The sequence below is a fragment of the Takifugu rubripes genome, chromosome 19 (genome assembly GCF_901000725.2).
Source record: "Takifugu rubripes chromosome 19, fTakRub1.2, whole genome shotgun sequence".
Classification (NCBI taxonomy): domain Eukaryota; kingdom Metazoa; phylum Chordata; class Actinopteri; order Tetraodontiformes; family Tetraodontidae; genus Takifugu; species Takifugu rubripes.
The window spans coordinates 13436275-13460494 of record NC_042303.1 but is presented as its reverse complement, the minus strand read 5'-3'; the positions used below and the strand labels follow the sequence as shown (position 1 = coordinate 13460494).

The window sequence follows — 24220 nt, the reverse complement described above, 5'->3', positions numbered from 1 at the left end:
CTCATGTTAAGTAACTGTTAAAGTATAACCAACAGCCTTTGACCAATATGTTAATATTTACCTGGCAATAAAATCCAACCAGATATTTTATGCCAGCAACTTTCATATTTTAAAGGTATTTAACAACGGCTGAACAAAAACAACCATATGACACCAGAGCTAAGTCATTAAGATATCTGACCCCACGTGGGCTTCAAGTCTGAGCCTCCTCATGAATATTGTTGATCACTTTGTTTTTCAAAGGCTGGTGCCACAAAAGGTGAACTGTTGTGACTGGGGGGTGAGGTCTGGGAGAGACTGGGTGGGCTTGAGATCAGCGCGGGGTCTCGCAGGGTTCTTCTATGTGGTTTTTCCAATTTTTACAGTCATAGACTACAAGAAAAGATGGATGCCAGTGGAACTGAAAGGACAGTAGCAGCTGGTGGAGAGCTGGATTAAAGAATAAGCCCCTCTTGCTAATTATTTCAGGAAGGACATGGGTACTACAGGGGCTCAGTGGTCATTGTAATTGCCTCATCGGGTTGGATCGAGGACCTTTCTGTTTATTGGAGTAAAAAAGGTTTTTCTGATTCTGTTTGGATGCATGCAGGAGGTCTTTACTGCAGCTGTTTACTGCCAGCACAAGTTCAAAAGTCAAACTGCATGTTACACCTGTTGCCTGCCCCCCACCCCCTCCGTACATTATGTTTGTGGCCACACACACACATGCTAACACTGCACCACACAGGCCAGTCAGACAGTCAAAACTCTACACTCGGGGGGTGGATTCTCATTCTGTAGGGGACTGAGTGGCTGAGGGTTGTCTGCTCAAGCCCCAGCTGGAATTGGAAAGTGCGCTGGACAGCTTCAGAACATGAGTAAGATATCCTCCTGTCTTGGGCAGCTCATTCACTCAGAATGTGTGTGTGTGTGTGTGTGTGTGGTTGTGAGAGTCCTGCCGAGAGAGGAAGCTCAGCTGTCAGTACTCGTCAGACACTGTGCCCTTCCTCTCTATTTCTATTGTAGTCAACCCCCCCCCCCCTTCCCCCCCGACCTCCATGGCTGTGTTCCTCCTCCTTCTGCGGCCCACAACAGCTACTGGCTGGGTTTGAGGTCGAGGTGGAGGCGCTCGTTTGCAGAAACATGTTGGCCGCAGATAAGAAAAACGTGGCCCTGGACCAGAAAAACATCCCTCTGGGCCGAGCGCAACAGAAAAACACTAAAGCAGATGAAAAGTCTGAGATACTACAGAATAAGGTCAAGTAATTTATTCCATTCATAGGTTTTAGCACATGTTTACCACTCAGCACAGCCCCCCCCCCCCCATCCCTGCCTTTACTCCAGAGAGCGGGCTACATTAGCTGCTCTTATACAAACTGACAGGATAAACACCCTCTATCTTCAACTCTGGGGTGTGTGTGTGTTTGAGGGGGGTGGGGGTGGGGGTGGGGGGGTGTATGCCAGTACTGCCAGAATGGCGTGGCGTGAAGTGGACACATGGGAGCGATGTGAGATCCAAAAGTGGCCAGAGTGCCTGTTATGGATGGGGTCTGTTCTGAAGGACCTGGAGAGGAGCACAAATCCCACCACCGAGAGGGGAGGGCACGTTTCGAGTTCCGGGCGTGGAATGCCCCAGAGATCACCCCAATAAACCTCAGTTCAGTTAACTTGTGTTATCATCAGCCTCAGCGAGGGTGACGTGTGTCGCCCTGAGAGCAGCTGATAGGACACAAGCCAGAGCCCAAAAAACTCCCACCGATCCAGGGATATCGCAGGTTTTGTCAAGACCCCCACCCGAACTCGGCAGCTCTGGTTGCCGTCATTGGTCGTCTTCCAGAGGAACACTTGAACTGCCAAATTCTTCTGAGCTCCTTGCTGCAGGTTCTTCAAGTCTGGATTAAAAAGAACATGTTGACACAACTTCTCAGCATAAGTAATAAACTTGAATATATATTTTCAGAGTTTTATCAACAACTCGGACGGCGGCCATGTAAGGAGTGAATGATGGGCGTCAAATGAGCACATTTACATTCTTTTGAAAGCCGTGAGAACTTGAAGGGATGAAGAAATGACACGTTAAACAGTTAACAAAACCTGTCACAATTCACAGGATAAACCTTTGCTGCAGGATTACAGATGCTTCATCGTGCTGATTTCACTGGAGTGAACTGGTCCCAGTACTGAACAAATGTTCATGTTCAGAACCCTTCTCTGCTTCTTACGCAACGTAGGTCAAGCCTACAGCATGTTATTAAGCTAAACAACGCCCTCTGCGGCGCCATTTCTCCCGCTGCTATGCGTTGAGATGGTATTTAATAACAATGCAGGCTGGTTGCCATTGTTGCTCTGAGCGGCGGTGCGGCCTCAGTTGTCCCACGCGTTCCTCCTGTATTTGCTCAACAAAGAGTCTCATTGAAAGTAAATTAGCGGGCAACAGGTTCTATCTTCCTGAGGTCGGCGGACGCTCCGCAGACCAGATTGTCCGAAAGGGTCAGAGGTCATCCGTCGTGGGTGTCTGACCGTTTCGAAAAGCTCACCTCAATCAGATGATGAAACCATAACGGGATCCTGATGAAGGTGCAGAGAGCGCTCCCACACCAACAAAGGTCAAGCAGGAAGTGTTGGTCAATGCAGAGCGCAGGCCTGATAAAATGGGACTGCTTTCCTGACAGTTCAGAGGGATCCCTTGACATCAATGTCGCACGACAGAGCGACGAGCACGAGGCCGGGGAGATCTGACCGGAGCCACTTTGTGAGCGATTGTGACGGAGAGACGGCGCCCGGTGACTCAGCACAACGGCGTCTGCGGGGCCTGCATGACCTTGCTTGTCCGGATGACGGTCGGCTGGGTTCCTGCCCGTCTCTGGCGTGATTCATGAGAACGGGAGAAAGACGGCGGGGAGCGTGAAGAGAGCGACGGGAGGATGACCGATGAGAAGAGACGTGTGGGCGAGGAGGGAAGAGATGGTTGACACTCAGACAGGATGAACCCACCCAGCTTGTCATCATAGGGGGGCACCGCTTTGACAAACACGCACATAATCCATAATCTCACAAGTGCAAACAATCAGGTTAACTGGAGAGAGAATCCCCCCCCCTCAGGGTTAATTAAGCAGGGACCCTCCCCACCAAATAAAGTCCAAAGAGATTAAAGTGTTAAAGACAGAGAGATAATGTGCTTCTCTTCACAACAAGAGCGTTCAGAAGCGACGGCTTCTTCCAAAGCTGATGTAAGCACAAACATGTCTCTGCCTGGGAGAGGGCGAGAGGAAAAACTCGCCGTGCCAGTTTAGCAGCGTGAAATTTTTTTAAAAAAGCGAAACGTTGCTAGGCGCCGCTTTTAACGGCTGACATTTTCTGAAAGCTCTCCAAGAGCGACTGAACGCGTCAGTCTGAAGGAACACCCAGCGTCCCTGACAGGTGCTGCCGGTGTTGTGGCTAGATAAAAGTCTGGGCCCCCATGACCCTGAAACCCTCCGCCACCCCCTCCGCCCCAGCACAGGATTCAACCGCACGCTGCTCGATAACAAGCAGATGCACGCGAGAGAACCTCGTCACCCTGTGACGCTGCAAAAACATCAAACAAAACAGGCCACAAAACACCGACGAGGCAGAACTCTTATTGTACAAAGTCTTTATTTCTGTGTTTGCTTGTTTTTTGGATGGCTTCTTGGAGGAATCTGTAAAATACATTTTTGTTTGGAGGGATAAAGAGAATATGGAGAGAAGTTTTGACTAAATCCGTCAAAATCTAGTGGCGGCAGGGTACAAGAGTTGACTACTACACCTGAGGGTCTGCAGGTTAAAGGACATCAGTGGCACAACTAGTTATAGTATATTTATATATAGATATATATGTATAGAAAAGACAACTTTAACTTAGTACCTTGTATAAATACCTACATATAAATATTGTAAATGTACTTATTGGCTGAAAATATAGTTTTAAAAAGCTGTACATGAAAGTCTGAATGAAACACACTGCTGCTCAGTGTCAGCTACCTCTTCAATAGTCACCCCCCCCCGGCCCCTCCGTACCGCAAGGCCTCATCTACATCCATACGTCAGGACCCAGACAGGCCAGGTTACTCTCCCTGGCTTCAAAAGAAAATAGAGTTTAGGCCTGTGTGGAGGGGATTGCTTCAGAAATCAGAAGGGGTCTTTTAAAAAAAAAAAGAGTTTCCTTTTATTATTAAGGCGTCTTTAATTTAAAAGGTATTATTAAAAAAAAAAAGGTTTAAAGAAAATGGAATTCCTCTTCTTGTACTCATTTCCGACACGTCCTTCAGGTGCAACATCTGGCCGTCGCTCCTGTGGACGTCTGATCACAAAGCCAACGTGAGCACAGATGAGATGAAAAGTTCCCCCACGGCGGCGTGCACCGTGGACCCCCCCCCCCCATTCCGGAGCCCATCACCGCTAGTTAAACATCACCGATACGCACCGCGAACATTTTCCTCTGATTGAGCCTAGAGAATTTTAACATTAACAATGACGTCATACAAATAGACATTGACATTAATACAATAATAAAGGACAAAATAACAATATAACAAAATAATTAAAAAAATGAAGAGTCAGCTTCTGGAAGCCCTTGTAAGCAACCACGTACAAACAAGCTGTTCCGCATCCTAACTCGAACCTCGACAGTCCTCCGACCGCCCCCCCCCCCCCCTCCTTTAACATATGAGCAGCTAATCCTGATCATTTAGTGCAAAAGTCCCTGTCTTTTTTTTCCTGAAACCCCCGGCTGATGTGTGTGTTGGGGGGGATTTCTCCGACCAGAATCCCGCAATTGTCCCGTTCTATTGCCCCTCCGTTCCCTTACTGCATACGCTCTGGTTGGATGTGCTGCTGTGGGGCGTAGTGCAGGAAGGTGGCGGCGGGGCCGGCGGCAGACGAGAGGTTCTGATGCACGGCCGCCTGGGCTGCAGCGGCAGCGGTGGGACCGGCCGTGGCCGAGGGGCTGGTGGTGGCGTAGCTGTATCCCAAAAAGCTGGCTGGGGAGGCGGCGTAGGGGTACTGCTGCTCATAGGCTGCCTGGGCGTACTGGCTGTAGGCAGCGCTGTAGTCCAGGTAGGGGCTGGTGCTGACGGACGTCGATATCTGGGTCGGGATCACCAGGCTGGGCTGCACAAAGGCTTGTGGGTAAATGTACGGCTGGGCCATCCTGCACATGGACGCAGAGCAGAGAAACCATGTAAGCACAGGAAAGGAACATTTCACAGACCTGGCCCCGATTGTTTACATTTCTCAAATGTGAGCGTCATAAAGAATCAACGCTGTCTCTCTGAAGAGCGAAGGCTCACACAGATACGCACAGGACTGAAAACCAACAGGCACGAGGCAGCGGTGGTTAGCAACCGAAGGTGACTCAACGCTGTCTGTTAGTGAACCCACCAAACCTGTTAGGCTGGACCTGTAGGTGGGAAGACTGGTGTGTGTGTGTGTGTGTGAGTGTGTGAGTGTGTGTGTGTTTGGTCGGGGGTGGGGGTGGGGGTGAATGATGGTGTCAGCCGTTACTGGCAGGTTTTCAAGATCAGGCATCAGCAGAGTGTTTTAACAGCTGCTGCTTTTCCCCAAAGACACACACACACACACACACACACACAGATGCAGACGCACACTCTCACACACACAAGTGCTTGAAAGTTCCACTTCTCTACTCTCAATCACAGGTGATGATGCTAGGTGAGGGAGGTAATGGCAGCAGGGGAGCTCATCAGGTTTTGGCGAGCGGCGTTGGGGAGCCTCCGGGAGCGTCTGCGAGATGTGGCTGATTAAAGCTGCGGAGTCTGGGGACCGTCGCCGCTTCTCCTCCTCTGCGGAGCTTTGTTTTGTCACACGATCCAGAAGAGAGGGGACTTTTTATGGTCAGGACTCATCTCTGCAGGGTTCTGGCAGAAGCGAACCCCCCCCATCCAAACACACGCACACACACACACACACACTTGCACTTAAATAGGTGATGCAACCTTACTGGGTTTCTATATGGCTAGCTTTTGGAAGAAACACACACACAAACGCACACACAAGCGTGTCACAAATGTCACATTGACTTCCACTCTGGAGCTGCATCCCACCGCTGATGAAGAATCTTCCTGTCGTTAGTTACGTCGGGATTTATCCGTGCACTTTACTTTAGTTACTTCTTCAGCACTGTTTCTACTTGTATTTTAAAACTGGGAGCCGAGCATCAGCAATGAGAGGCAGCCGTGGAGCCAACGCAGCAAAAGATGGGAGCATGCAGATGAGGACGCCATCACTCCAACCCTCTCTCACTCTCACACATGACCTCTTTGACACCCCACCACTGCAAAAACCCAACCATGCCATAATAGGGGAAGAGACACCGCAATCAGCCAAACCTCTTCAGTTCATATCACACAAGAAGGGTGGGGGGAGATTACAGAGCCACTCCAATCCATCACAGCACACTGCACTGCACTCTCAAGCCATCAATGGCACCTTGGAGAGAGGCTGCCTGGGGGAGGGAGGAGGAGTGGGGGGGCGGCACAGGGCAGTCCTGAACCGTGGGCGTCGTCTGGTCAGCTGGCGGCGCAGAGAAAGGCTGCGGCGTCAACAAAAGTACCGAGACGTCCGTGAGCTGATCAGGAGCAAAGTGGTAAGACGTTAAAACCAGACAGTGGGGTCATGTGACAGGTGGGTGTGATGAAACCCCCCACCGGTGAGCCAGGCTTGGCAGCCTGACTGGAATCAGACATGACCAATACATTCATGCCACCAGGGGGTGGGGGGGGGGGTGTATAATGAGCCCGACTCATCCCCGGAGGCGCGCCGCCGCGGGCGCTCCGAACGCAACCGAGCGACCTTGTAGGGATGATGTAGAACACGCAACCATGCATGGAACGAAACGAGACAAGAACGCCGCTCTGTTACGACTCCAGCATGTGTCGAGGTGGCGGGGGCCGCAGTTTTGGATTCCGTTTGAGATTCTGGGAAAATGGGGAGAGTTGAGGATGTGGCAGAGGGGCTGATGGACAGAAAAAATAGGTCAGCTCTTTTTTCCCTTTTTTGCTGACTGGCATCTCTGCACTTTTTTTTATATATATATATATATATATATATTTTGGACATAGAGCCGGACAGAAAAATGAGAGATGCGCCTATGAGGAAACATTTAAATATCACAAATCCAGACCGGAGCAATCGTCTCCGTGAGGATCCACTTAATGAGTTTGTGTGAAAAAGGCACGGCGCTATCACACTCGCAGGCTAAATGCTTCCGCCCAATAAACGACCTTTAGCACATGACTCACTGCAGCAAAAAAAAAAAGTGTGAAAACAGGTAGGACTGGCCTATGTGGTGGGAATGTGTACCTCTTTGTTGGATAGGGAATATTCGTTGATAACAGGAGGGGGGGGTCAATGGGTGTGTTGTTTGGCACCTGTAAAGGTGGTTTCCAAGGAAGCAAACCGCCTCATTAAGTTGTATTCCCAATATGCACCCCCTGGTACCCTCTGCAATCTCCTCTTTAACACCCCCCCCCCCCAACCCTCTCCCTCCCTGTCTGGCTGAGGTGTCAGTTTTCGTGGCAGTTGAACACGAGAAGTGGAAACTGGGTTTTTCTGGGTGTTGAGAATAAAAAAGAGGAAGGCGGCTCAAAAACGCAGGGAGGTGACGAAGGGGCAAAAGATGTGGTTCCTCAGTGAGGAACCAGAACAACGTCCTCAGACCAGGTCTGACCCAGCGTGGAGATGAGCACAGCACATCATTAGGCCATATGTTGTAACAAAAAAAAGGGGGGGGGGACAAAAAGCGGCTTTTGAAAATGTTCTTCAGAGCAGCCTGCTCCTGTCAGCCACCATACTGAGGAACTTTACAGGGAACAGACAGGTGTTCCCTGCGCCTCTTGGGGGTAGGGGGGAAAGGGGGGTCATGGGAGATTAAAAGGGGGTGTAAAAGCTGTAACAGGAGCCAGCACCTGCCAGAAGCGGGCCTCAGAGCGCTTCATTTATCAAACCCCATAGGGTTGTGGCACCATCCCTGCTCACTATAGCAATAGGATTTCAGATAATTGGGTGGGGGGGGGGGGTGTTCGGGAGTTCTTGCATAGGCTGGGGCCTCCCAATTGTATCTTTTATTGTCTAGGACTTTGTATCCATGTGTTCACTTCTCTGTCTGCAATTAGATATTTACAACACTCATGGACGAGTAGAAAGTATCAGTATTACCCAGCAGGACAGCCTGACTTTTCAAAATAAAAGCATTTGAATAACATTTCAGTACAGTTCCTGACTGATGGGCGTAAAGGGTAGCATTTTAACCCCAATTATCATTTATGCCTTTTCCTCTGCCAGCAATCTGAAGGTTAATCATTATTTAAAGGAGATGGCAAATCTGATTGATTAGCTTCGACTCCTGATGCTGCAGATATGAATGCAATAACTTTAGCAGTCATTATTTTCAGAAACCAGGCTCAAGTAACAGGTCTTATAGAATATGTAGGCTTGATTTAAATCTTTAAGAATATACGTCCACAGTGTTACAAGGATGAAATCATTACTCAATCTCCACGACCTAAGTGACCTCCATACTTGACTCGACTGCAGAGTATCAACACGCTCCTTAGCTGCTCGGCCGACTGTGATTCCTAGATGCTAACAGGCCTTTTCTGCAACACAGCAACTTCTCAGGAGTCTTGTCAGCGACGAGGTCTGTTAAGCTAGGCCCCCGAGTTGGGCGGGCCGTGACAGAGGACCAGCGGCTGAGTCGCACATTCATCTCTGGAATGCTCTTCCATTAGCCCAGATATGTGAAACATCTCTCTGCCCTCAGAGCTACGAAACTCCGATATGCTAATGGCTGACTCGCAGAGTTGCGTGTGGACACGGAAACTGACATGGACTTTCTAGGGGCCATGTTTGTCAAAGAGATAGCACCCCAGTGGTGTCCTACTGAGAGAAGCACGAGCGAACACAACAAGCGCCCACTCGCGCTCGCTCGCTTACCCATACTGCCTCTGGATGAGCGCCGGGTGAATGGGCTGCACTCCGATGGATATGCCTGGAAGATAGGAGGCCGGCTGTTAGACACACACATTTGCATTTACAGAGGAGGACCAGAGAACAATACACACAGGCCACGGGGAGACAGAGGCAGTGCCTGTTCCAACCTCCAACAAGTGGAACAACAGTCTCAAACGCACAATGAGCAGCAAAACATGGCTTTAAGAAACAGAACATTGTTTGGAAAAATGAGTCAATACGAGCTCAGACGCTGAAGTCCTGGTGTTTATGCATTTGCATTTTATGCTCTGGATCAATTGGCTGGATTTACATGTGGTTTCACAGCTCACCTGTCTGCATGCTGCGGGGTTTGGCGCCCAAGTAGGCCAGGTTGACGTTGGCCTTCCTGCCGTCGATTATGGGGTTGGGGTCCTTGCAGGCCCTCTCCGCTGCTCCTCGGTCTGTCATTGTCACCTGATAGGGAATCAGACGTGTCAATAGGTCCCCTAAACTATATAAAACAAAATCATTTAAAAATCAAAATCAATTTAAAAAAAACCCAACACATTGCAATATGGAATCCCTGGTGGTGTTGAGCTAAACCCCAACTCCCAAATAAATCTAATAAATTAAATGACATGACGTGGTTCTTTGTTGTTTACTTTCTGGTGCCAGAAAACAGGTGGAAGAACTCACAGCAACCGCACCAACCATTGGCAGCCATGGTGAAATATGGATCTGAGGAGTGCAACAGGCAGCTTATCTAATTAGGGACAAAATATTAAGGCGATTGGCATTATCCTACCCCTCCCCTCTCCCGCTTGGCATTAGAAGCGGGCCTTCTGTTTTGATTGCCACATTCTGCCAACTCAGAAGGTTCGGTGAGCATGTGGCTGAAACAGTGAGCCTGTATTTCTAAGTGTGCGTCTGCACTTCAAGGATTCAGAAGTACGTCGACTCGACGGAGCCTCGACTGTTTACACTGGGAAGAGCCTAAAACACCAACCCGACTGTGTTTAGGGAAAGAAAAATGGGTATGATCGGCTTTGGTGCACTTCCCACCCTTAAACTGGCTCACGGCAGCAACAAGCCTGCTCAACCTGAAACACAAGCCTCCTCGCACACCAGCCGCGTGACACGACCTCACTCTGGGAACGCATTTGGGTGAAGTTAGGGACCTGAGGTGTAAACACTGAGCAATTGTCTTAGATGCCGAGCTTCAGGAGTAAACATGCACACGCAGCAGGTTTCCGCTCCTTCTTTGGCCTCAACACAAGTGTCGATGCGCCTTTCTGAGGTTCTGGTAAATATTTGCATATTTTTGATGCTGCTTCTGTTCTTTGTGTCAACAGCAGGGTGACAACATCTGTCTGGAACTCACCCAGAACTCACCCGCAGGCTTAAACTGCTCAGCCGTTTTCAAATCGACCCGTTTTGAAGCTTCTCAGGACAGTTTTTGCACCTAACCCCGTGACCTCTGATCAAAAAAACCCGTTAGGTAGAACTCTGTTTAAACATGGATTGGATTCACAAGACTGCTAATTTATTGACGCTGGGAGGTTTTTTTTCCCCCTCTCTGCAGCCAAGATGTGATGTAAATCATGTGCTACGATCCACTGTTGTGGTCCTCAACAATGCAAGGTCAAACCTCCCCGCTTCTCCAAAATAACCATATAAAGCCAGAAAGTGGTGCAGTCCTGTCACAAGCATACAAACAGCCTGCCAAAGTCGTAAGCTGGGGATACTCATGGCTGGGTAAGGTGGGGGTGTGTGTGTGTGTAGGGGGGCTTCACTTCACTAGGGAGGTTGGGGGTTGACATCAGACATATGTTGAAATATAATCTGCTTAGTTACCCATCAACTTGTGTGATCCCTCATCCTTATTAAGCTAAAATAACAGCTAGCCAAGCGTAAAAATTGAGATTCTGTGCAACTATGCGTGCAAGATCTAGGGGATTACCTTTGACACGAATGTAAAGGAGCAACAGATTTGACCATGTTAAAGGGTTTTTGTTTTAAATAAAAGTTGTGAATGAGATCTGTGTGACTGCTTGTACTCACAAAGCCGTATCCTCTGGATTTACCGGTCTGCCTGTCTGTTATAACCACAGCCTCGTCGATGTCCCCGAAGGCCTCGAAGTATTTTCTGAGCGAGGCATCGTTCGTGTGGTAGGGCAGCCCGCCGACGAAAATTTTGGTAAAAGTAGTATCTTTCTGAATGGCTGTGGGATGCATGACTTCCAGGGCTCCGTTCATGTACTGATGGAGAAGCATTGGTGAGCCGGAGCGAGGACCTGAGGCACGCTGAGGGTTCGACGAACGCCTTTAAAAATGCCCCGGCATCAGTTCGACGGCGGAATAGAAAAACGTGAACTTCTCTTTGTTGTGCAGCGCCTTTCTTCTTTTTTTCAGCAAAAGTTGCGGCAACCCGGTGACAGCTGCGGCTCACGCGGCGGGAACCTCCGGTAAAACGGGTCGCTTCTGAAGCCGGCGAAAAGAAGCGAGCGCACAGTATTTATACGCCGCTAGAAAACCACGCCCAGGAAAAAGCGTCCACCAATCGGTGAGCCGCCCTGCGCGGCCGCCCCTCCCATTGGTCCGCCTTCCCGGCGCTGCTCTGCACCTGCTTTTGTCCTTTTCAACACAAAGAAACTTTACTGTAAACGCAGCTTGGCCACATGGTGCCCAGTTCGGCGGTAATGAGGAAGTAATTAGATCCATTTCAAGCCAGGAAAATCTCCTTTTCGACGGAATTACACAGAGATCTTTAATTCTGCAATGTAGAATAGACATAACACAAACGGCGCGGGCAGAAATCAACCATGAAAAGTGATGCAATTCCATACAGACTCGCCGTTTATGGGATTATGGGTTAGGGTTAGGGTGTTCTTACGAATATCTGTCATATCAACAGGGCCATACTTACTTTCAGAAGACCTTTCTAATATATACATCCGAGTGGACCTGTGTAATTCCTAAATCCTAACAGCGAAATCCATTTCAAAACTGGCTAAAGTACAACCCTGGTTAAACACTTATTACCTCATTATAAAAGCGAATGATTGCCAAACCTAAAATTTACTGCTTGTGTATACTCCCCACGTCCTTTCCTCCCCCCAGCTTTCTAACAAACAGCGATGACCTCTGCAGGGGAAGGTCAGACCCAGGGGGGTGGGGGGGTCACAACTCAACTCAACTCACAACAGTGAGTTTTCCAATGGTTTCACTGTCACTCATGCTGACAATCCTGAGTGCAGGCTTGGTTTTGGGCTTGGAACCCACCAAGGGAGACAGGAATGAAGCAAATGTTGCATAACCCCCCACCGGCTCCACTGCTCAGATGAATCCGACATCGAGGTGATAGTCTAATGACCTCAATAAAAAGATCTATCTCACACCTCCCTCTCTGATCTGCTTCTCCTTTCACACATGGCCTTTGTAGCCACCAGCGTCGCCATTGACTCATATCCTCTTGTAAACGCGTCTCCAGCTGACTCTTCCTGGCTGGAGGAACCCCACTGCCCTGCTTTGATGTCTTTTTTTGGGGTTGAAGGGTCTGACCGGGCTCACAGGTCACTGCTCTTACGGGCGGGAAGGGAAAGCGCGCCACCTGGCGGCTAACATGGATAACATGGATTCAAACAGCAGAGGCAGGAGGCAAACGAAGTTTATGATTGGGAGTCTGAGCTTTTTAAAGATGTAAAGATTTACAGATGAAGGTTTGCATGCATAATACAGTTTTCTTTTAATACAAGGCCCACAAGCCAATATTTGGTCAACTCACTCCTCGGAATAAAAAGATTCCAATCTTATATGGACTTTTTTATTTTACATCATTAATGGGGCTAATTGATGGAAATAACAGCGAGCAGACACAGCAAGAACAGTCTTTGGGAAGGTGTAAAAAAATAAACAAGCTGGGGGAAAAAAGGAAAACAGGACAGCAATATGTTTGTTGACCTCTCCGACCAACTGTCACACGGATGTCATCTACCCCAGGTAGGGTGGGCTCCTCTGATTGGTCCGTGTACTGTAAGGAGAACTGTGGCAGTTGGTCCAGGCCTTTACCCAAAGGAAGGAAGTCGGTCTCGAGCGTATACACACAAATGCAGCAGGCTTTCAACGTTTTTTCCACGAGAGCTGCAAGGCGGCGCGATGGATCTGAGGACAGGAGGAAGCGGTCAGTCACGAAGAGAACTTTTTTTAAAGCTTTGGGTCCATTTATTCACCAAACTGGGGTTCAAACATCCAATTTCCCACCGGACAAACATCTTAAAACTGCTGCTTAAAAAAATCCCTTCATAGTGACCCCATTATTTAAGACAGGAGTCTTCATTATCACAGCATCGTTAATTCTCACTTAAAGGTCAGCTAAAAACACTCAAGCCATCCTAATGACCTCTGAGCAGTGCTCAGTCATACTGACAGCGATGTGCAGCAGAGAGGAGATCAATATGTCTATTCACAGCGTGACATCCATGTGTTGGGGTCAGTGGGTGACATTAAAGGCTCTACTCAGGGTCAGAGGCACACTGAAGAAGTAGGGCAGCCCCATGCTGAGAATGCAGCTTCCGCGTCTACAGACGCTGCCCTTCTCTCACCATTTCTTGTTTCGTGGCTTCAGCTCTTCAGCGGCGTTCCTCAGGAAGATGTAGTTCTTTTTCTGGGGGTTGTAATACTCGTGGCCCTGAAGGCAATCGGATTCAGACAGGAAAAATGAGCACAGGAGCGCAGTGAGAGCTGCGGCAAACAACAAACAGGCTCTGAAGGTCCCACCTTTGACCAGTCGTAGCTGGAGGCGTATGCAAAAATGTTGCCGTTGTGGTTGAAGGAGCACGCCGTGATTGGCTGGTCCAGCTGCTCTGAGGTCTTTAACTTTGTGCGGGCGTCTTTGTCCCAGAAGCTGAAGCGTCCGTCTGAGCCCACAGTGGCCAGTGTGCCGTGCACAGGGTGGAAAGAAATGGCGTTCACCTAATGGAACAGAAAACAGGAGAGCAGGTGAGAACTAGAGGATGAGTCCATGAGTGCTGCCCACCAGTTGAGATTTCCGAGAGTTCCTGTTCGTAAATGGAAATGTAACATAATCCAAAACACTGTAGCGTTGGCAGTCGAATCATTTGACAGTTAAAACTAAATATCGAAAGCTCAATAGTTGTCGCAGCAGATTCCATTAAAGTGGCGAAACGTTAATAATAATCCACAAACCGGTGCACTATGCACACGCTGAAATAAATATGTTAAAACTACAGACAACTTACAGCATAAATGTCCTGTGGGGTGGTGGTGTTGGTTCCATTGGATCTGTGGCACTTAAAGGTGAAGTTGTCTTTGGCTCTAAACGGGACCAGAAGAATTTGAGTTATATTCAATGCAAAATGTAATCATGTTTGTTTTCTTCTTGACCCCTTTATCTCTTTCAGGGACACAGGGAGGGTGCTCGAGCCTTTCACAAAGGGCCCTGCTCATTGCAGCATTTAGGGGTTCAAACTTCCAAGGTTTGTCTGCATTGGGACTTGAACTGAGAACCTTTTGCTTCTTAGCCAAGTCCCTACAGACCGCCCCAAAATTGAATCATATAAAGTCAAAATAAGAATGTGTTCTGTGTTCAAAAACAGCTAAAACTACAGCATCTTTTTTTCTTCATTAAAAAAACAAACAAACTTTAAACTCAAATTTTTGTCATTTCTGACATATTCCTAGTCATCAAGAATTTTCAGGCGTTACTCACGGGTTTGGGGGGTTGATATAGTGAATGGCCACTCGACCCTCGATGCTTCCCAGTGCAAAACCTGTAGGTTTGTTCTGCTTGTCCTTGAATATGGCAACACAGCGGTGCTGCAAGACCAGGACGAGAAGTAAACTGTAAAAGCTTGGCTGTTAATACAACAGAAACATCAGCGCCTGAAACCTCACCTGGTGTTTGAGAGGAGAATCTATTCGGCGAAACTCAGAAGGTTGGTTCTCCAGCTGATACACGATAAGGCCCCTATCAGCTGTGGCGACCACGGCCATGGGGTACTCCTAAACATTAGGGTCGGGTACAAAATTAAACACAGAAAATGCATAATTATCCTTCATGAAGCATTGCCCATGTTCCAGTTGAGCACCCACAACATCTGCACAGTAGCATCGTTCTGGCATCTGGAGAGACATCATGGGATTAGGAGAGCGAGTGTCCCAGAACTGAGAAAGGGAGCAGGAAACAAAGACAAAAAACTCTTTTAGTGGCCATAATAATTACAATTAAATATTGCAAAAATAACCCCCAAAGCACTAAATTATAGCTACGTTTATACCTTCAGTGTTTTGTCCCAACTGCCAGTCATGATACAGCTATAGTTTGGGGCTTTTATCCAGTGAATTGCCTTGATTGGACCGTCGTGCTGTGAAGAAATACGGTGAAAGGTGTAAGACGACTCAGCTCTTATTTTAGGATCACAGTTGAGCTGCTGCCGCTCATCCAGACCTGTGCAATCTGCATCGCTTGGTTGCTGTTAAGATCCCACATCTTGGCCGTTTTGTCGCAGGAGGCAGTGAAAACTTTGCTTCCGTCCTGGTTAATGAGACACGCATTAGTCTGTAACCCACGGCGACGCCTCAGATACAAGTCTTTTAATGGCCTGAGGACCTACGTCACTCCAGCATGCACCGAGCACTGGACCTGTGTGCATCTGTTGCGCTTTGGGGACTGTCTGACCGTTGTCCTGCACCTCCCAGCATCGGACCTATTTCAGTTAGATGGAGGACAACCTTAAAGCATCCCATTTAAAATGACCATTCACTGATGCTCACTAAATCCCTCTAATAGTATATGCTACCGTCACCACTATTTAAAGAACTCACGTCATTGGCCCAGGATCCTCCGATGAGGAAGTTGCCTGGAATGGTGGGGGGGCTGAAAGCCAAACAACTGATGCTGTCATCTGGAGGAGAGGTCACCTCAATATCCTGCAGCATTAGTTCACAATGACAAATAACACTGAGCACATGTTCACACTCATGAAAGATGTCACTTTTGAGACAGTGTACAGTGAGGAAGTTTCTTTTGAATTTCCACATGCTCAATTATATTTCCCAACTTACATGCAAAAGGGGAGTAATAAAGCCCTCAGTAACTTGTCTCAGGTACATGTTCTGCGGGTTTGGTGCAGACCCAGACATACCTTCATGGGATTATGGCTGTCTGTCGTCGTGTTTCCAAAGACACCGGTGCCACCCGCGCCAAACCCGGTGTTCGTCCCAAATAAACTCATACTGCATTCACCTTAATAGCCTAAAAGAACGAAACATATTAGAACTTATCCACATAAAAGCAGGGAAACAGCAATGTGTCATCCATTAAAAGGGATAATTAAGCACATTAAAGATGGCAACACTTTGATGAAATAATGGTAAACACCTCACACTTGACAGGATCTAGCTTTGTAGCCAAGTGTGAAACGCTAATTAGGTAACATTACACAAACATGTAATACATAATAACATCTTGCCGATCTAACGAACCAACGATGGCTAACATTAGCTGGTGCTTAGGACCAGCTACCTATTCTATCGTTGGTCACGCCATATCAAATAAATTTATTTATTCATTTAAAAAACAAACTGCATGCACTGGATTATTTTTCATAACCCGCACTTAATGTACGTACCAAAAATTCACAATGGATAGAAGGTTGCAGCCCAAAAAACGCTAAAGGAAATTGCCGTAATAAAAATGTGGCGGCTGTTCCTCCGGTAGTCGCGGATTGATGACGTCTCTGGTTCGAGGCGGCCGCTAGGGGCCAATGTAGGACCGAAAATCAATTTACAACGAATTCTTACAACGAAATTACCCGATTCTATTAACTTCAACTATATTCTAGATTCTACATTTGTGTGTTGTATGTTTTATACACACTTCTCATATGGTCAGAATAGTGTCTGTTGGCCTTCCACCCCCCCCCCCCCCCCCCCACACACACACACACAGTTGCGATGACATTTTAAAAACTATCTCCACAAAAAGAATAATAAAAACTTAAAATCTGCGAGTCCATTTTGTCTAACTTTTCTGTTTGGATCAGCTTTTCTCTGTTATTCGATGCTCCCACCCAATGCCATTAACTCCCATTAGTCACCGTTTGGGAATATACGTTGGAGAAGTGCGGGCAAGTCCCTTCTCGTACTTCTGTCTGCTGTACGATGAATCACTTAACGATTACGGTGGGCCTGAGATTGGAGTTCAAATGCCTCTAACTTCAGGTGGGATAAGGGGATTTTCCTTTGGGTCTCCCTGAAGATACTAAATCAAACATTTAAGTCTGATCAGCGAAAGTAAGTGAAACACAAAGGAGCGAATTTTGTGCTGTAATGACAGGGCTGATAAACTATGATGTGGATGACTTAAACCACTGGGATTTAAGGAAAATAAGATGCTAATTACTTGTTTGGAGTAAGTGCACGCTTTCATCAAGCGCGTCCAAACAATGGACGCACCGATGGAGCACTTCAGTTTAAAGGGTCCACACCCAGGCAATCTTATTACCAAGATAGAGACGTGCACTAAGTGATAAAGCAGCGATATGCACTGAGCACCCCCCACTCACACACTCTCCTAATCTTCCCATACTTGGTTTTATCCCACTTTACCCCCCGGCTGCCCCTCCCCTCCCTCCCTCAGCGCCTCAATAAAACCCATACCCAACGTGCCATTAGGAGCGCACGGACAGCGACGGCGCGCACGCAGGTGACGTTTGAAAGATGTTCTGAGTGTTTGATTTTGTTCTTGCCGCCAGTGGACCGCTTTACTCTGCCTTTAACGGCCGCGCGCAACGGAGAGACGATGGTGGCGAGCGCACCGGCGGCGGTAACGCTTCTCCTGTGCTGTTGTTTCGGCTCTCTGGTCGCGCAGATCGCGTTCTCGAATTTCTCCACGGACAACGAAGTGCGCTCCAGCTTCATCCAGCGGCGGCTGCGAAGCCAGGAGCGCAGGGAGATGCAGCGCGAAATCCTCTCCATCCTGGGTCTCCCGCAGCGGCCGCGGCCTCAGGTTCACACCAAACACACCGCGGCCCCGATGTTCATGATGGACCTGTACAACACCATCTCAGAGCATCCGGAGATCCCCAGGTTTTCCTACTACAGACCCGTTTATCATTCCTCACTGGTGACCCCGCAGGACAACCGCTTCCTGGATGATGCGGACACGGTGATGAGCTTTGCCAATCTCAGTAAGTTACAAGCAAATCTTTCAAATCGTTGAAGTTGTGCACGTGTGACACAGGAAATCCTGCTTCATTGTCTCATCCACATCTCCAAGTTACTGATGTTTTCCTTGAAGTTTAAATGCGTGTCTGATGTGGCTTTATCTCTTATCTGCTTGGCTAAAGATGCAAGAGTCCATTAGTTAAGAGTGTGTGTGTGCGTGCGTGTGTGTGTTTGATATTGCGGCTCACAGGTCACTCCTCACTGGAAATCCGACATTAATGCATTCCAAGCTGTAAATGTTTTGACAACACGTCTGTATCCGATTACTGCAGCATCAATCCAGAAGTTTTAGGCTCTGTTTTACTTGACTGGGAACTGAAGGAGGGTTTCTGAACCCTCTGGGAACTTTGGCATGAGCCAAACTGCATCACAACACGCTCTGGTATTTTCGGTTAATGCATGGATGTACTTACATGTAAAACCAATCTTTGCACCCTTTGCCCCCCTCTCCTGCCCCAGGGTGGATTCCTTTTGGCTGTGTGAAGGTTTGTCAGTGAGATAGGAACCACTCTGCTGCCGGTTGACAGTGTTTTTAAGGTCGTCTCTGCGACTCTCTCCTGTCTCTGAGCTGCGTTATTCTTGCTAGGTGGTCCCGGGATCATCACTTCAGGAGTGGATTAAGGAGTTTCCCTTTCAAAACCTGCTTTTCCACTCTGGCTGCGTAGTGAAAAAAGGCTCCAATAGCCCAGTAGTGTTTCCACAGCGTGCTTGGTTCTTTCTAATCAAGGCAAATACCTGGAGAAAACTGTCCATGTGAATGTATGGCTAGCCACGGTGATATTCAAAGAATGTCCACAGAGAATCTAAACTTTCATCTAATCATGGTTCCTGCATAAGGAAAGCAGCTATCGGCCCTGACTGGCTGGTGATCAACTTTCTTGTTCAAGATTCCCCGTCTTGAACACCCAATAAAACTAAACTGTAAACCCAAAACTGCTAACAATAAAAAAATAAATCAAAGGCAGCCTGTTAGTAGTACCACACCCCAGGTAGGGGCAGCACATGTGTCCCCTTCATTCATAGATTCCTGATGGATTTCACCAGGAAGACATGCATTGTCAATGAATGATGCCTTCAGGGGCATACAGAGGTTAATATCAGAGGGTCAGTTCAACATGCTAAAGTTTGTGCCCCATCGTCATAGACAGGCCACTTGGTTTTGTTGTTTTTTTTTGTAAGCATCTGAAGTTTCTGCTCTCTGTCGTCAGATTGGCCTGACGACGGTCGCCGCATGGAGACATATGTGCTCAACATGGGAGTGCAGCGTGCCTGCAGAGCATGCGAGGGGGCTTAATGAGCAGTGTGTGTCACTGGTTTTCATTAGATTAGAAAGAGTGCAAAACGTTCCCTCAAGAGTCAGAGGAATAACTAACAAAAGGTGCACTGTGGTTCTAAGAACAAGCCGGAAGAAATGCGCTTGTCCTGCTAAGCTGGTCAGTAGGAATCATCGGGAGAGCACACTGAGGAATTCTTTTCACCCCACCAGAAAATCTCATTAAGGCTCTTTTTGTGTAAACATTCTTGTGCAAAAATCATTGCTTTATTTATTCATTTTATTGTCCGGAACGGCCATTAAAGAGGCTTTCTCCAAAGAGTAACGGATTTTGTCATCAGTCAGTAGACGCAGTGCTTCTGCCACGCAGCATAATCATGTTTATTTAAGCTCTTGAACGTGTCATGTTGTCTCTAAATAACCACGTAAGGCAGCGCGCACACACCCAGACACACACAGACACACACGCTGATGCTTGAGGAAACAAACTGAGTAAAAAAAGCTTGCTGTGAAATGGAGTTCCCTGTTTACAAAGTTGTGAAAATGTATGGAACTGGTTATTTTAGTAATTCAAATGTGAGTTAAAAGGCAACATTGATTATTATATTTTTGAAGTTAAAGTGGCTTGATAATGGTAAAGTACTAATTCTGACAGCGTGACTGTGTAGCCTTATAGTATGGGGACTGACCCAAAGTGTAGAAATACCTCCCAGGGGGAGGTTTGCATATCTGAGGTCTCTGCCGCTAATGGCCCCTAATGTAAACACACCAAGGTCCTAAAAGCAATTATTGCTTTCATAAAAACACACCCGTCCTTCCCTTCCAGTATTTAATTGCGGTCAAATAAATTGTTACGAGGCTTCAGGGTGATTATTTTGGAGTTGTTACACATGTGATTTGCCTGAAATAAAAAAAAAAAAAAAACTTATTCATTGCCAGTGAAAAGAAACCATAACTATTGATGATGTCATGCCGGTGATGTAATAGTGCATGTCAGTGAAGCGTGGTGTGTTTAAGGTGGCTGGGTAATTGCTGCGCCCCTCAGACACCCTCTTTCCATAGACAAGCGGTGTAATAACAAGACGCGGGAAGGTTTCGGGGGCTCCTTTTCACCGCCGTTGTGGAAAGTCTGAGTGTTGGGGAGCGCCAGCCGGTCCAGCCCGGGTGGGGAATCCCAATGTGCTCTTGGCCACTGCTGCTTTCCTTCACCCTCTGTGTTCAGGATGAAATCATCGGGCGATATAGGGCAAAATGATCGGTGGGGGCTGCTGGCTGTCCCAGTTAATTCACATGAAATTGTGGGTCTCTCCTGGGAGTGTGTTTGTAGAAGCACATACGGGCTGCTGTGGTTTTCCGGGCGATGCCTTAACAGCCCTTTTCTTGTGGTGAGCACATGTGCATGGTTTAAACAGGCTCCCAAACCCAGTCTGTGCTTTTCTCCCACAGCTTTTTGGAACCTATGGAAGGCTCGAAAAATGATTAAATCGCTTACTTCTATTATGGGAGTTGCCCCCCCTCCCTTTCCCTCCTATTTTTCACAACGGGGCTGGAGTGACAACGTTGCAGCTATTTGATGATGTCTGGCCACCTGAGAGGGCCCGTTAAGGGTTACTAGTCTGTGCCTGCTTGATTATTGTCTAATGTGGCTCTAAAGTTGGTGTGAAATGATCAATAACACCTTCCTTCTCTTTCTTTTTTTCTTTCCTAGTTGAACATGAGCGGGATCTCCCGCACCGGCAGCACAGACGAGAGTTCCGATTTGACCTTTCTGGCATCCCAGACGAGGAAGTCATCACAGGGGCTGAATTCAGGATTTACAAACAGTTCACCCGGGAACACTTCGATAACCAAACCTTCAGAGTCAGCCTCTACCAGGTCCTGCAGGAATCAACAAACAGGTCTGTTCTTTTCTGCAGAAGGAAACAACTGGAGCAAGCTGATCCAAACTCTTTCACAGCTCTGGCTTCTTCCACCGTGCCTCTACTACACTCCTCTAACTATTATTTCGACTGGTGTTAGCATCAACGCCGGCCATGTTTACACAGACATTAGTGTCAATTACTGGACGGCGGCGGTTCTCTCCGGAGCAGGTTTACACTAACACGCTCAGACTCCAGAGCCTGGACCTCAGAACACTCTCAGATGTTTAATCGCCAGCTTACTCTCTTTCTTTTTGTTTCCATCCATCACGCTGGCTGTGTTTTCTCTGGTGGCCCCTCCAGCTTACACGTTACCCCCGATGTCATCAATCCCGCCACATCTGTAAGAGGATAATTAGGCTCCCCTCACCTCACATCAAAAACGTTTTTACCACCCACGTTAGGAGACCTGAATTCTCCCTGTAACGTGCTCGCTGCTGCGGGGCGGGAGGCGTGTGGGGGCAGGAGGAAGCGAGCGTTTGGGGGCCTTTTATCAGCGGCTGCAGGGCCGAGGACTTTGTAGAGGGCGACGCCATTGTCATTCACAGGCTCGCAGGCTGCTTCATGTAGACGGGCAGGCAGCAGACAGGACAGACGTCTGCCCGGAGCTCAGAAAGTCAATTACTAAACACAACAAAGTGGTTGCAACACATGAATATGCAAGTCCCCTTGTTAGGCTTCACAGCTATAAAAATTGGTTATTTTGGTGGTTTTCAGTGGTTCTTTTCGAGCATTTTTGTTAGTTTAGCTTTATAAATAATATAATAATAAAACAATGGCCTTGTTAACCTAATATTAAGTTGCATTCCCCCCCTGAAAGTTTGAAACTGAAAAAAAAAAACATTTAACTTATAAAATACGCCTGCTTATTTCTACATTTATGAGTTCTTTGCTCTTATTTGCTCAAGCGTTATTTCTTCTGTTTGAGGGGAGTTTTTCCTGCCACTGTAACGTGCTCCGGGGGGTCTTGTTTCTGTAATGTGTGCAGAGACACTCTGGGCCGTAACAGATGCTTTATAAAGATTCACTGAATTGAATTGAAAGCTGTGTGTCGGCCAATCACAGAGTCTTTGTCTGATCCTCAGTGATCTGGAGCTTTTGCTGCTGGAACAGCGAGAACTTTGGCCTGCGGAGGAAGGCTGGCTGGCCTTTGACCTGACCGCCACAAGTAACCTCTGGCTGGACAATCCTGAGGACAACCTCGGCCTGCATTTGGTGCTGGAGGACAGTCGTGGTCAGACACACACACACACACACACACACACATACATACACAGGCACACACATGTGAAAGATGAAAAGAACCACTAGACATCTAGTAAAGCTCAGTAGATGCTTCCAGGCGTTCAAGCTCTGGTGGCGGGTTTTGTGGTCGCATTAAAATAAACCGATGATTGTTTTACTGTCAACTCTCTGTGGTTAACTGAGACTAATGTCTCATGTCCCCCATCTCTCTGTTTATGAAGGCCAGAGGAGGAAGCCCCAGCTGGCAGGTCTGGTGACAAGCAAGAGACCACAGGAGAAGCAGCCCTTCATGGTCGCCTTCTTCAGAGCCAATGGGGTGCGCTTCCGCAGCGTCCGCTCTGCCCACGGCCACAAGGGGCGCCATTCCAAAAGTGCCAAACCACAGAGGACGGTCCAGGATGCAATGAGGGCGGTGGAAGCTGCAAAAGGTGCCTTAAAGCATCAGTCTGTTATCAGTTTGTCGGTAGAGACAAAATGATTTTTAACACTGCTCCCGCTTGTGTAATTCCAGAGAACCTCGGTGTCTCAAAAGAAGGGTGTAAAAAACACGAGCTGTACGTCAGTTTCAGGGATTTGGGGTGGCAGGTATGACTCCCAGCCTTCCTTTGGCTTCACAGCTTTAACCCGTAGCATCACTGCGCTAACATACGTGTGGCTTTACCGACCAGGACTGGATCATAGCGCCAGAGGGTTACGCAGCTTACTACTGCGACGGAGAATGTGCCTTCCCCCTCAACTCCTACATGAACGCCACCAATCACGCCATCGTGCAAACGCTGGTAAGTATCTGTAACCTCGTAAGCGCCGCGCACTCTCCCGCCAACTGACTGATGTATAATTCCAAAAACAGGTCCATTTTATCAACCCAGAGACGGTGCCCAAGCCCTGCTGTGCACCCACGCAGCTCCACGGCATCTCGGTCCTCTACTTTGACGACAGCTCCAACGTCATCCTGAAGAAGTACCGCAACATGGTGGTCAGGGCATGTGGGTGCCACTGAGCCGCCGACTCGAGGAAGCGAAGGATCCACAGACAAAAGGAAATTGAGTGACGGCTTTTAAGAAGCTCCTGCCAGCAAGAACTGAAGTACCGATCGAGAGCTGACTGTTATCTCTTATCTTATTGACAACCATCAGACGTTGGCTGGGGCTAGAAAATAGGGCATTAGAAGGAAATGTGAGAGTATTTCAACAAAGCGGTCATCATGTAAAAACCGTTATCTGGCAGAATTCCTGTATGAATCCCCATTTTTCCCATTGAACTGTTACACCCCCCCATTTAAACCGGCTGGAAAAACGGTTGAACAGGACATTCATTTCTGGAGGTGTAACATCTTCCAGGAAGTGAATGTCAGAGCGCTAATAACAGTGTGTGGGAGTGAAAAGCCCCCGCAGTCAATGTGACGCGCTTGCCTGGAGCTGATACACATCGGTGGGGCCCTCCACATGCGTACACTCTGCAACGATGTCAGCAATTCATCTTCACGGTGGCAGGTTTGCGGGCCCGCACCGTCACGGCGAGCTGCATTTGTGTGAAGGGAAGCCGTGCTTTTATGCTGTCAGATTAAAGCGGACGAATAATGGAGCGC

General features: G+C 48.0%; 3 protein-coding genes across 4 annotated transcripts; 1 reads left to right on the top strand and 2 right to left on the bottom strand.

The window, feature by feature from the left end:
• Nucleotides 1-3596: 3596 nt before the first annotated feature.
• LOC101076372 (RNA-binding protein 38) lies at nucleotides 3597-11455 on the bottom strand. The gene is made up of 4 exons (XM_003973470.3): nucleotides 11011-11455; nucleotides 9300-9423; nucleotides 8953-9007; nucleotides 3597-5149 (listed from the first exon to the last, which is right to left on the bottom strand). The coding sequence occupies exons 1-4, from the start codon at nucleotides 11221-11223 to the stop codon at nucleotides 4804-4806; spliced, it is 738 nt and encodes a 245-aa protein (XP_003973519.1). The 5' UTR covers nucleotides 11224-11455; the 3' UTR covers nucleotides 3597-4803.
• A 1143-nt stretch (nucleotides 11456-12598) lies between these two features.
• On the bottom strand, nucleotides 12599-16723 carry rae1 (ribonucleic acid export 1). 2 transcript variants are annotated; one of them, XM_011614090.2, is made up of 13 exons: nucleotides 16599-16723; nucleotides 16113-16222; nucleotides 15793-15897; nucleotides 15582-15674; nucleotides 15416-15502; nucleotides 15246-15332; nucleotides 15061-15132; nucleotides 14863-14970; nucleotides 14678-14784; nucleotides 14208-14283; nucleotides 13726-13920; nucleotides 13551-13636; nucleotides 12599-13110 (listed from the first exon to the last, which is right to left on the bottom strand). In XM_011614090.2, coding segments are annotated over exons 2-13 (1107 nt in total). In that variant the 5' UTR covers nucleotides 16203-16222; nucleotides 16599-16723; the 3' UTR covers nucleotides 12599-13109. The 2 variants fall into 2 exon arrangements, with proteins under 2 accessions (XP_011612392.1, XP_003973520.1); XM_003973471.3 differs by lacking the exon at nucleotides 12599-13110 and having other exon boundaries at nucleotides 13547-13636.
• Nucleotides 16724-17643: 920 nt separating this feature from the next.
• Nucleotides 17644-24212, top strand: LOC101076832 (bone morphogenetic protein 7-like). The gene is made up of 7 exons (XM_003973472.3): nucleotides 17644-18158; nucleotides 21177-21366; nucleotides 22473-22621; nucleotides 22854-23060; nucleotides 23144-23217; nucleotides 23301-23411; nucleotides 23483-24212. The coding sequence occupies exons 1-7, from the start codon at nucleotides 17771-17773 to the stop codon at nucleotides 23630-23632; spliced, it is 1269 nt and encodes a 422-aa protein (XP_003973521.2). The 5' UTR covers nucleotides 17644-17770; the 3' UTR covers nucleotides 23633-24212.
• The last annotated feature ends 8 nt before the right edge of the window (nucleotides 24213-24220 follow it).